The 12,549-nt window shown below is 38.3% G+C and overlaps 1 protein-coding gene across 1 annotated transcript; it reads left to right on the forward strand.

Moving 5' to 3' along the window:
• The first annotated feature begins 665 nt into the window (after positions 1-665).
• On the forward strand, positions 666-11,596 carry LOC133873049 (aquaporin SIP1-2). Its single transcript, XM_062310762.1, has 3 exons — positions 666-1,076; positions 1,652-1,924; positions 11,247-11,596. Exons 1-3 carry the CDS (start codon positions 780-782, stop codon positions 11,394-11,396), a joined length of 720 nt encoding a protein of 239 aa, XP_062166746.1. The 5' UTR covers positions 666-779; the 3' UTR covers positions 11,397-11,596.
• Positions 11,597-12,549: the final 953 nt, after the last annotated feature.

The following is a 12,549-nucleotide window of genomic DNA, read 5'->3' on the forward strand; positions in this document are numbered from 1 at the left end:
AAATAACAAAGACCCAACAAATCCTGAAACCCTAAATCAGCAAATATAGCCCAATAAAACAAACCCCAAATCAAAACAAAGAAACCCCATATCTTAAAGACCTCAAAAAATGCCTAAAATTCCAAGCATTCCACGCATTCAATACCAAAAATGAAAGAATAGAAACCATGAAATCTTATCTGTGAGACTCAAAATCTGAAAAGCTTATTGTGCTTCAACCATGGGGCTGGGTGGCAGCCATCCCAGGCCACCTTGGCTCGCAGGCCACCCACTCTCAAAGGGATGCCCCCAAATTCCTACTTTCTTTTAAAAAAAAAAAGAAAAATTGAATTTTTTAATTTTATAATATAATAATAAAATGATATTTTTTAAAGGTAACATTTAAAACGTCGTCTTTTTTGGTTGAGTTGTCGATACTTACATGAACAATCGGTGACTCAATCTCACGGAGTTAACAAAATTGGATAGAAAATAAATGGATGGACCCAATTCAAAACTGCAAAAAAATTAAAAATTAAATATTTAAAATTAAAAAGTAAGAAACCATTTTCAAATCGAGCGTCGATTAAGGGATTTATTATACATTTACTATTTATTTAATTGTTTTGGTACAGTGATAAAGGATTTGGTACCCTAATATATATATAATTTTTTTTTTTAAAATAAAGGTTTTGCCTTAGTCTCTGCCCGACTCCGCTGCGGACGATACAGAGGCCAATAAGTCAAGACGAGAGACAGAGAAGGAGAGATCGGTGGTTGGTGGTGATAGATAGATCAAAATGGGCGCGATAAAGGCGGCAATCGGAGATGCAGTGCTGACATTCATGTGGGTTTTCAGCGCATCCACGCTTGGGGCAGCGACTACGGTGACAGCCAGAGCCCTTGGAATTGAAGGTCTGGTGTGGCCTTCTGTCTTCATCACTACCGTGCTTTTATTTTTTCTCGTCTTCGTCTTCACCTTGATCGGTGATGCCTTGGGTGGGGCCAGCTTCAACCCCACCGGCACAGCCTCCTTTTACGCTGCCGGCCTGGGTCCCGACACCCTCTTCTCCATGGCCCTACGCTTTCCTGCTCAGGTCTTCTCTTTCTCTTTTTCAGTTTCACAATTTCATCTAACAACTAACATAACATGCATGCCTCCTTTGTGTTTTTTCATTTTTTGTTTCTTATATAGATCGGCTATTCTTTGTGTATTCAAAATTCTTATATTATTGACTGAACAAATCGCTGTTTCTTTTTCTTTTTCTTTTTTCTTTTTTTAAATGTACTTCGCTTTTGTTGAATTTCTCATCTGTTTCTTTATGCAAATATGCCCCCCCTACTTTTTGCATTCCCCCCCTTTTTTTTTTTTTTTAACGAATGTCTGCAAGCCAATTTTACAAAATTTCCTGCCAGAATCTTTTTTTCCTGTCACTCACTCTCACTCTTTACTTGGTTCTTATCTAAACCTCTAAGCATAACCATGACGTGCTGTTCGTACTTATCTTGCTTACTTATAGTTCATTCTTAATTGTTTTAATTTCCTAGGGCAGAACCACATTTACGCTGACCATTTGCCAAAAAAAGGAAAACAAAACAAAACAGAGGAAGATGCGACAAATGTTTAGGTTGTTGAATAAAAACATTCAAAATAATATTGTCTGCTTGACAGGCAGCCGGTGCTGTGGGTGGTGCTCTGGCAATCATGGAAGTGATGCCGAAGCACTACAAGCACATGCTTGGTGGGCCTTCTCTCAAAGTTGACTTGCATACTGGAGCCATTGCGGAGGGGGTGTTGACTTTCCTCATTAGCTTTGCTGTCCTTTTAATCGTACTCAGGGGTCCTCGTAGCCCTATACTGAAGACATGGTTACTTGCGATGGCGACAGTGGCATTAGTCATTTCGGGTTCTAATTACACTGGACCTTCCATGAATCCTGCCAATGTGAGTAGATCCTTGCACTTTGTATTACATTCTCATGGAAAATATGGCATACTTTGTTGTAACATGAAATGCATTATACGCATTGCTAATGATTAGTGGTACGCTAATTATGACAAGGGATTAAATAATATTAGGATATATTCAATGAATGCCTTGTAGTTTCTTCCTTATTTTTTGTTCTTTTGCATGGCAGCACTTTTTGTCTATCTTTAAGAATTAACAGAATGTATCATTGATGAAACACATTGCAACAAAAGCATACCATATCTTCTTGTCCATCTGATGGAGTAATAAATGTGATAAAGCCAACAATAATTTGGAGATAATCCTTCAAAAAAGAAACCTCCTCTTTTATTCAACTGAATTATATCTAAAGAAAAAGAAAAAGAAAAAGAAAAAAAGAAGAAGAAAGAATCTTGGTGTCTATTTATTTTTCCATTTCTGGTTGCCTTTCTTTTCTCCCACTTATCTCCTTATGTTACCTAGAACCTTTGTGAACTCACCTGTCATAATGTTTACGTACATTTTAGGTTATTTACCTGTGCAGCACTTGAGATCTGTCTTGAATTCTGGCCTGGTGTATGTGTAAGGTTGACAATGGCTGGACTTTTCAAATAACTACCATATTCTGCCCTATTGGGAAGGGAATTCTAAAGAACTTTTTAAGCACTGACAGCGCAAAGTTAAGTGGGCTAGGCAGCTGTGAGATTTTAGTTAGTAACTTCTAACGTGTGTTAGGTTCAAGATAGGGTAGGGTTTGAATCAGTCCTACTTGGCATACCCTGGATTATAAGCACATGTTACATAGCCGTTATTTATGGGCGTTCTTTAGAAAGCTCTTAGCCTGTACAATTGTTAATTACCATTGGACTTTTGTGCAAAGTTGCTTTGGTTAGATTGACTGCTGCTTTATTTTCTAATTCGAGTGGAAGTTTCTTTTATCAACTTTCTGATATTGAAACTCATCTCGAATGCCAGACAAGACAAGGCCTGTCGTGTAGAGGGATAAGTTGGCCCCACCTTTGCCCGTTTGTAATATACGTTTATTATGTGAGGAGGATGTTTTACAAAAAACTTCTAACATAAGTTTTCTCTACAAATTGCCTCACTCATCATGTGAAAATTTTTGTGGGCCAAAGAAAGATTATTGCCTAAAGCACTCATTCTTTCTTTCTAGATGAACCAAGTAGATGAAGGAAGAAATTAGTATCTTCTTTCCGACCCCCCACCTTATTCTACCATAAATATGGCCTTCAAAATTGAGTTCTTCTCAAACCTTTTACATCACCATAGATCCATACCATGGAGAGGGTTTTGATATTTTTGGGTTTGGCTAAATAATATTATATTTTCTGCTAACCAACAACCAAGGAGAAATAGTCTTCAGTCTAAGCAGAATGAAGATGGTGATAGTTTGGGGCATAGAGTCAATAGTTGGTGGCAATGGTGATCACAGAATGGTGGCAATGGTTGATGATTATAAGTGATGATGGTAATGGTGTTGCTGTTGGCGATGACTGTGAGTGTTGACGCTAATGGTATTGATGGCAATATTGATAGCAATAATTGCAGTGAATAGGGGTAGGTAAAAATGAATATGGGAGCATTTCGTATAACTTTTATTAACGCACTGTTAATGCCATCCTGCCTATGGAACTTCTTTTTTCGAGATTTGTCGGGGAGAGGGAGGGGTGTGGGGGGTTTGTAGTTTCAAAATTGATTGTAGTAATATATTTTTTCACAAATATAAGAAAAATTTCTTAAGTTACCTTATTTGATTTGTGATCTTAGGAACATTGAGGAAATGAAAATATGCTAATGGGAAACTATTTTTATGAGCAAATATAAGTTTGACCTACTTTTCTTCTTCTTCTTCTTCTTCTTTTTATTTATTTTTTATTTTGAAGTTTTTGTAATATCTCACCATTTTGGGACTCAGTTGCGGGAATTTCCCACCTTGTACTCTTAACATGCAATTCTAAGGTTGCTACCTAGATGCTTGCTAAAGAAGCAGTTCCTTGTAAAAGAATCATTGGGGCATGACAGACACTCGAATCAGATTGAGAGACATTTAGGATGGTGAAGGAAAACATTTCCAATTTCAGACATGTCCATGAATGAAGAAGTGATGAAAGGCACGTTAGTTCCTAAGTTTACCTTAAGAAGATCCTAGTACAATAATAATTACTAAAATCTTTATCCTTAATTCAAATTCAAAAGTTTAATGTAACCAAACCTTTATGGCTAGGAGTTTTACTCTTCTATAGATCTTCATATTACGAGATTGACGGGGGGTTTCTTTTGAATCTTGGGTTTTATTGTTTTATGGGGGATTACTTTGTATCTTGGGTGTTGGATGGGGGGTTCTATTGGGTTTTATTTTATTATGGGGGTTACTTTGTATCTTGGGTGTTTGTTGGAGGGTTTCTATTGTATCTTGGGTTTCATGTGGGTTTTGGGTGTTGTGGGTATGCAGTTTCTTATGGGTTTTTCATGTGGGCTAGCTGGGTTGCTCATGTGTACTTAGGGGCGCCTTACACTTTTTTAATGAAATTTTCTTACTTATCAAAAAAAAATATTACGAGATTGACGTGTTTAACCATTGCTTTAAGAGTTGGTTTTATGGTAAGGACTTGTCTCATAAGGATCAATAGAAGGAGACTGATCTAGCTCGTATCATTTTGGGTTCTCTAGGGGTAGAGTTTGTGAAGTTAAAGGAAACTTTGCTAGATATGCTATCTTGGATGAGGATTTATTGGTGTCCAATCTAGAAATTGATATATATAAATATTTGTGCGTGTTTGTACCTCTTTTTTTCATTTATGTTTTTCCCATAAATATAAGTGTTTGAAATTCTAAATTCTTACACTCTTCTTTGAGCAAAATTTGAGCTATAGATTAACCTCATACCCAACTTGTACCTCTTCCCTTTTCTGTATGAGAGTCTTGGAGTCCAGCCATGGAGGGGTGGATTTGGGGACGGTTAAGGCTATTGCCACAGTGTAAGCCTTTGGTATGTTATGTTATTATTATTAATTTCTAGAAGCATGTGAGTCCTCCTGAACGAGATTTGTCTAACTTCTGATTGGGAAGTTAGGTTCCCTGAGGTGACGCAGAAAAGGCTCCCCCGACTATTCTCTGACCATTTTCCTATTCTCCTCGACTGCACGCTTTCTGCTGCCAGTAGTAGGCCGTTCAAGTTTGAGAATATGTGGCTCAAGGTAGACGGTTTTGTGGGGTTGGTAAAACAATGGTGGGATTCTTTCTCGTTTCACGGCTCTCCCAGTTTTGTTCTTGCTTGTAAACTAAAGGCATTGAAAGCTAATCTGAAGAAGTGGAATTCAGAGGTCTTTGGTAATGTGGAGAGGAACAAGAGAAAGCTTCTTACGGAGCTTCAGGCGATTGAAAGAGTGGAAGGCAGTAGGGCGTTGGGTGAGGGGGAGTTGCAAAAGAAGATGGAGATTGTTAGAGAGATAGAGAGAAGCTCTTTGCAGGAGGAGATTTGTTGGAGGCAAAAGTCCAGGGTAACATGGTTGAAAGAAGGAGATAAATGCACAAAATTCTTCCATGCTATAGCAAATTCAAACAGAAGGTATAACTCTATGGACTCCTTGTTGATTGGAGACTCCATTTCTTCTAATCAGGCAGAGATAGGGAAGCATGTGGTTCAGTTCTATCAAGACCTGTTCTCTGAGAAGCACAGTGGGAGGCCCCGGTTAGATGACCTAGCATTTGATGTTATTTCAGAGTCAGAAGCAAGGTGGATGGAGAGAGCTTTTGAGGAGGAGGAAGTCAAAAAGGTAGTGTTTGCGTTTAAGGGTGACAAAGCGCCGGGTCCGGATGGCTACACCATGGGTTTCTTCCAAGCTTGTTGGGAGATAGTGAGATTGGACATCATGGAGGTTTGCTCTGAGTTTCATGCTAGGGGAGTATTCGAGAAGAGTGTGAACGCTTCTTTTATTACTCTTATCCCGAAGATCCCAGGAGCTCAGTCTCTCAAAGACTTCAGGCCCATAAGTCTAGTAGGAGGTATTTACAAGATTATTGCTAAAGTCTTGGCTAACAGGTTGAAGACGGTCATGGACAAGATTATCTCCAAAGCCCAGAGTGCCTTTATCAAAGGAAGGCAGATCCTCGATCCTATTCTCATCGCGAATGAATGCCTGGATAGCCGTCTGAAATCGAGGGAGCCGGGAGTCGTATGTAAATTGGATTTAGAAAAAGCGTATGACCATGTTAATTGGGACTTCCTGGTGTATATGCTAAGGAGATGTGGGTTTGGGGAGAAATGGTGTTCGTGGATAGCTCGGTGCATTTCCACTGCAAAGTTTTCGGTGCTTATCAATGGATCTCCTTACGGATTTTTTAGTAGCTCCCGAGGTCTAAGGCAAGGAGATCCCTTGTCCCCTCTTCTGTTTGTGTTTGTTATGGAGGCTTTGAGTCGCATGATTATGGCGGCAGTGAGGGGGGGTGTGTTGGATGGGTTTAAAGTGGGCGATGCTACTTTCTCTCACCTGTTGTTCGCAGATGACACTTTGATATTCAGCGATGCTAGTCCGTCCAAGCTGAGGTCCTTGCGAGGTCTCCTGCTCATTTTCGAGGCGGTTTCGGGGCTTAAGGTTAATTTGGCCAAATCCAGCATTATTCCTGTGGGGAACGTCAACAATATGGGGAGTTTAGCCGATATTCTAGAGTGTGAAGTGGCTACTTTGCCTGTGATGTACCTGGGCCTTCCTCTGGGGGCACATTACAAGTCGACTCGGATTTGGGATGGAGTTATTGAGAAGGTGGAAAAACGGTTAGCAAGTTGGAAAAGGGTTTATCTCTCTAAGGGAGGGAGAGTGACATTGATCAAGAGCACGCTCTCCAACTTACCAACGTATTACATGTCTCTTTTCCCTATTCCGGTGAGTGTTGCTTCTCGCATTGAGAAATTACAACGCGATTTTCTGTGGGGTGGTTTGGGTGAAGGTTTTAAATACCATCTGGTGAGTTGGGAGAAGGTGTGTACTCCTATATCAAATGGGGGGCTGGGCATCAGGAAACTGGTTCACTTCAATCGCGCCTTGCTAGGCAAGTGGTTATGGCGTTTCGGAGTGGAGAGAGAGGCTTGGTGGAGAGTCGCGGTGGACTCAAAATATGGAAGTTTGTGGGGTGGGTGGTGCTCACGAGAGGGTGGTGGGGGGTTTGGAGTAGGATTGTGGAAGTATATAAGGAAAGGCTGGGAGACCTTCTCAAAGTTCATTAGATATGAGGTGGGGGATGGGAGCAGGATTAGATTCTGGCATGACTTATGGTGCGGGGATGCGGTTCTGAAAAATGTGTTCCCTGATCTCTTTGGCATTGCACGGGTGAAAGATGCGTCAGTGGCTGATAATTTGGAGCGTTTGGGCGGGTCTTTACAATGGAATGTGAGCTTCATTAGAGATGCCCATGATTGGGAAGTCGAGGTTTTTGCCGCATTCTTCCAAGTGCTGAGCTCTACAAAGGTGAATCTCGAAAGGGGAGATTGTATTAATTGGGCCAAGTCCAAGAAAGGTGTATTCAGGGTGAAGTCTTTTTGTGAGGCTATGATGGATGATGGAGATTCTTGGTTCCCATGGAAGTGTGTGTGGCGGACACAGGCCCCCCCGAGGGCAGCTTTCTTTACTTGGTCTGCAGCTCTAGGCAAAATTCTGACATTGGACAACCTTAGGAAGAGGAAGATGATTATTGTTAATAGATGCTGTCTTTGCAAGCGGGATGGTGAATCAGTGGACCATATTCTGTTGCACTGCGATTTAGCCTCAGCTCTGTGGAATAATATCTTTTCTCGCTTTGGTATATCATGGGTTATGCCTAGAAGGGTGCTTGACTTAGCTGCCTGTTGGTGGAAGAAGGGGAGAGTAGGAAGTGCTACCTCGTGGAAAATGGTGCCTATTTGCTTGTTTTGGAGCATATGGAGAGAAAGAAACCTTAGGATTTTTGAGAATGTAGAAAACTCCCTAGAGGAGGTGTTAGAGCTGTTTCTCCATACCTTGTATGGTTGGTCGATGGCTTTTCTGTACCCCTTATCTATCAGCTTTGCTGAATTTCTTACTTCTTTCTCGAATTCTAGCTAGGTGATTCCTGTTGTATACTACTAGTGTACGAAGGGGCGCCTAACGCTTTCAATAAAAATTTCATTACTTATCAAAAAAAAACACTAAGTTCGCACGTATGCCCAACACCTTTTTTAGAAGAGCAAAGTGTCTAATTAATGATAAAATCCTGATTTAGCCTCTTCACTTATAGCAAACCTTATATCTTTCTGAGACATATATAATTGGAATATGCTTTGGATAACTGACTGTTGCAGGGCCCGCTTCTATTCAAAAAGTAATGATGGTTTGTCTTGCCCACAGGCTTTATTATCATTATTTGGGTCCTCAAGCTCTGCAGTGTTTTTTTCAATTTTTGTTCCAATTTAATTGCATCATGATGCCCCTGATGCAAAAGATATGATGTTGGTTTTTTTTTTTTTTTGGTTCTCTCCCTTAAAGTATCTTTCTTTCCGAGCTTCTTGTTGTGCATTGCATTCTTTGAGAATTAAGTGGGATTAAAAAGTTCGAGCTTTCATATCTTTTCATGATACACCTAGGATTGTGGCACTATTAGGATCGATTTCTGTGTCCCTTTAGGCTATTCAAAGTTGGGTATTGATAGATCTCATACAGAGTAATCTGGCTCATTGTTGCTTCTTGCCTTGTTGGAAAAGGTGCAGATGTTTTCTACTGAGTTTGCTCCTTTACCGTCTTGGGAGAGGTTTAATTTTATCAGCTCGGCTAGGATAGGTGATTCTGCCATTTTCACTTGTGGCTTTAAAACGTTTGGCATTTGTCCTTTGAGGAGCATCCATTTCTTTGTAGAAATCTCTTAGCCTCTTAGTGCAACGAATATTTCGTTCTCATGGGTTTGTAGATGCAATACATAAATCTAATTTTGTATTTTTGGCGGTGGGGGGATAGGGTTCTCATGGGACTTGCATATACTTGGAATTGTTCTCCTCTTGTGGACTTTGGCTTACAACTTTTTTTTTTTCCTCAGAGCTTGTTTAGTTTTCTTCTTATGAGGATCTCTCTCTCTCTCTCTCTCTCTCTCTCTCTCTCTCTCTCTCTCTCTCTCTCTCAATTTGTTTTCAATTAAAACAGATGTTTGTCATGCAGGATGAAATAAAATGCTGACAGGCTCCTTAGTGATTATCCTTGGAAATTGATCTTCTTCTTAATGAACTAACAATCTCCCTCAATTAGTTTTTCTCAATATTCTGAGCAATGTTATGTGCAATACTGATTGCCAAGTCTTACTTAGTAGAGTTCCATCAGTAAATGAACTACAATAACGAACTTTGAAAGATCTTAAGCCGTAGAAGCTCCTTAGACTTCATAAGTTACTCGAAGTTCTTCTGTTGTACTATAACTTGCACTGTAAACTATTTTTCCCCGTCATTTGTACTTCATCTTCAAGATCTCTTGAAAAGTAAAGATGCCAAAGTAGTCTGTCATTCTCCTTCGTTATAGAGTATCATACCACGGCTGCTACCATGCTGAAATTGTTTGGCTTGATCTTTTTCCTGACTTTGAGTTTTTAACTTAGGTAAAACTTCACTTACCCCCTCTAATACCACGTGATTTGCAATTTCCCCCTAAACTTAAAAAATTCACAATGTGGGGTTCTAATCTATCAGCCTGTTTTAGTTATCCCCTACAACTAATTTTTTTCATTAACTTAGATGGCTAACATGTTAAATATCCATTATACCCCTATAAAATTTATAAAAATACATCTATGCCCTTAGATTAACGAATAAAAAAGTAAAAAGTAAAATAAAATTTTCAGAAAAGCAAAAAAGACAAAAAAAAAAACAAAAAAAAAGAGTTTTTTTTTTTTTTTTAAAAAGAAAACAAAACTGATTCAGTGATTCACAGACACTCCGTGTGTCATCATACCCATGGCGTGGCTGTGGTTCATGCCAGACCATGAATGTGCCATGGGACGTGGGCCACATTTTTTGTTTTGTTTTTGTTTTTGTTTTTTGTTTTGTTTTTTTTTTTTTAATTTTATAAAGGGGCTATTTTGGTCATTTTTACTTCTTCTGTAAGGATTTAGAGTAATGCTAAATACTACACTATCATTCAACCTTCATTCCACTATACTGACATGGCATTGCCAATCCACCATTGAATTATTTTTTTTTTAAACAATAACTGATCCAACAGTGGATTAGCAATGCCACATCATCATAGTGAGATGAGGTAATTGAAAGGGGTTGATAGATTAGAACCCCACATTACAAAACACTTGGTAGATTAAGGGGTAAGTGAAGTTTCCCCTTTAACCTATTATTGAACTCTTACTCCTGCCAATGAGCTCTAACTTAATGGTACCTCCTCGCCCTCTAAGAACAAGAGGAGGGTAATGTTGTGAGTTATCAATTAAAAAAAAAAAAACAATTTCCTACTTCCCTCAATTTTAATAAATGGAGTTCTATGTAAAAGGCTCTGATTTAAAAGTTGTCAAGCATGCCAAGCATCAATGAGACTAAATGCCTTCTTTGTGATGTTGCTATTATCTCGTATCATTGCTGAACACCCATTTCAGAGTTTTTTGTTCTTTTGTTTTAATGATATCCAGCACACTTCCACGCTTTTCTACTTGATAAACTTGCTATATAACTCCTAGAGTTGTTTGTTTTGCAATCTACCATTTTTATATCAAAAGTTGAACTTCTTCTATTGATTATTTCTTATATTCTAATAATCTCCATGATTTTGTACTGTTCATGTAAATAGCAGGTTCTTATTTCAATTTGACTTCCAACTTATCATGTACAAGCATACATAGTATATACATATGTGTGTGTGTGTGTGTGAGTGTGTAGAGAGATAGACAAAGTTTTTGCTTTAGTAAATGTGGAACATAGGTAACTGATTGTCCAATATAAAGATGTGTGAACTGACCTGATAACTTGTTTGCAGTAGTTGTATCACTTATTTGCTTTCTTCTTATCTTTTGTTAAGTTGACTCCGGTGTAGAGATCTTTCAAGTTTTTCTGATTACTTCATATGCTTGTATCTATATATCTTCATATATGGAAGATTAAAATTTGAGGTGAGTTTTCTACTCTAAAATTTGGCTATTGAGGTTCTATATCACAATATTTCCTGACAATGAAAACAAAGCATGAAAACAAAATGGAAGGCGGGAGAGAGAAAGTGGGGGAGGGAATAAAAAAAGAATAATTTTTTTTGAACCAAAAAAATAACTTATATTTTAATGAAAGCCTTATGGGATGTCTCTGCAGGCCTTTGGTTGGGCATATGTCAACAACTGGCACAACACATGGGAGCAGTTTTATGTCTACTGGATCTGCCCCTTCATTGGAGCAATATTGGCTGCTTGGGTCTTCCGGGTTCTCTTTCCCCCAACCCCAGCGAAACAGAAGAAAGCCTGAAGAGGCACAATATCTTATCTGCTCGTCCATTTAGTAAATAAGCTTGCTGTTGGTAATAGTGGTCTTTCTTGTTTTACTTTTTTTACTAGCAAGTATTGGGACTCTCTTCAGCTTATGGATCAATAATATATAACCTGTCAAGAAATGAATATTTGCAGCCCGTATGCAAGGTTTGCCAATTGACTGGTCCATTTTTGTTGTGTTGGTGATGTCGTCTACTTTCTATTTTTTTCTTTACTTTTTTATTTTTTATTATTATTATTTTTTTTTTATGAGCAAGTAGAAAGAAAGAAATTTAGATCACAGGGTCATGACCATTAAACAAAGGGGAATAGAGAATGCGGGTGGAGAGGTATGGAAATATTTCTAGTAAAGTAATTGAAAGGCGACTCACCCCTCTACAGATAGGATGTGGTCTGCCTTTTAAGAGAGCTACGTCTGTATTAGTGTCCTTGGTTCGTTGTTGGATATCTGTAAACTGTGGCTACTCCGAAATAGTGCGATTTAACTCAGAAAAAGTGTATTACTATTTTGGAATGATATGTGAAACTCCGAAAAATTGCGATTCAACTCCGAAATAGTCTAGGTTCGTGATCCTCTATGCAGAATTCAGAAATCCCATTATTTTTTGGCTTTTGTTTTCATGTTCGCAAATTCTCATAAAATTTGAAAGGACTCGACTTTCACATTTGATCTTTAACTGTCAAAATTTCAATAAAAAGAACGCATCATAGTTTGAAACAAATAAAAGGGAGGAATGTTATATATTAGATTTTTATCTTATAACTATTTTATAAAGTTGATGTAGAAGTTTTAAGTAATCTTTAAATTTTATAGTTTTTTAACAACATTACTCTAAGAGTTAATTGGGACAGTCATGCCATTTTTTTAGGAATAGCTGTAAAATAAAAATATAATTTTTAACGTTAAATAATAAAAAGTATTTGTAGGTTTTCTAAGAACAGGCAGGAATATCAAACGGAATTAAAGAATTTCATTGGGAGATGGAATCTTACTCACAGCAAGGGGAAGAAATCAATTAGTTGAATCAATTAGTTGGGCTTTCATCTTAATTTTAAAGAGTAATTACCTTTTTCTTCATGAACTACTAAAAAATGCGCGATGCTTCCATGAACTATCAACTCGACCAAAA

The sequence above is a fragment of the Alnus glutinosa genome, chromosome 7, assembly GCF_958979055.1.
Source record: "Alnus glutinosa chromosome 7, dhAlnGlut1.1, whole genome shotgun sequence".
Classification (NCBI taxonomy): Eukaryota; Viridiplantae; Streptophyta; class Magnoliopsida; order Fagales; family Betulaceae; genus Alnus; species Alnus glutinosa.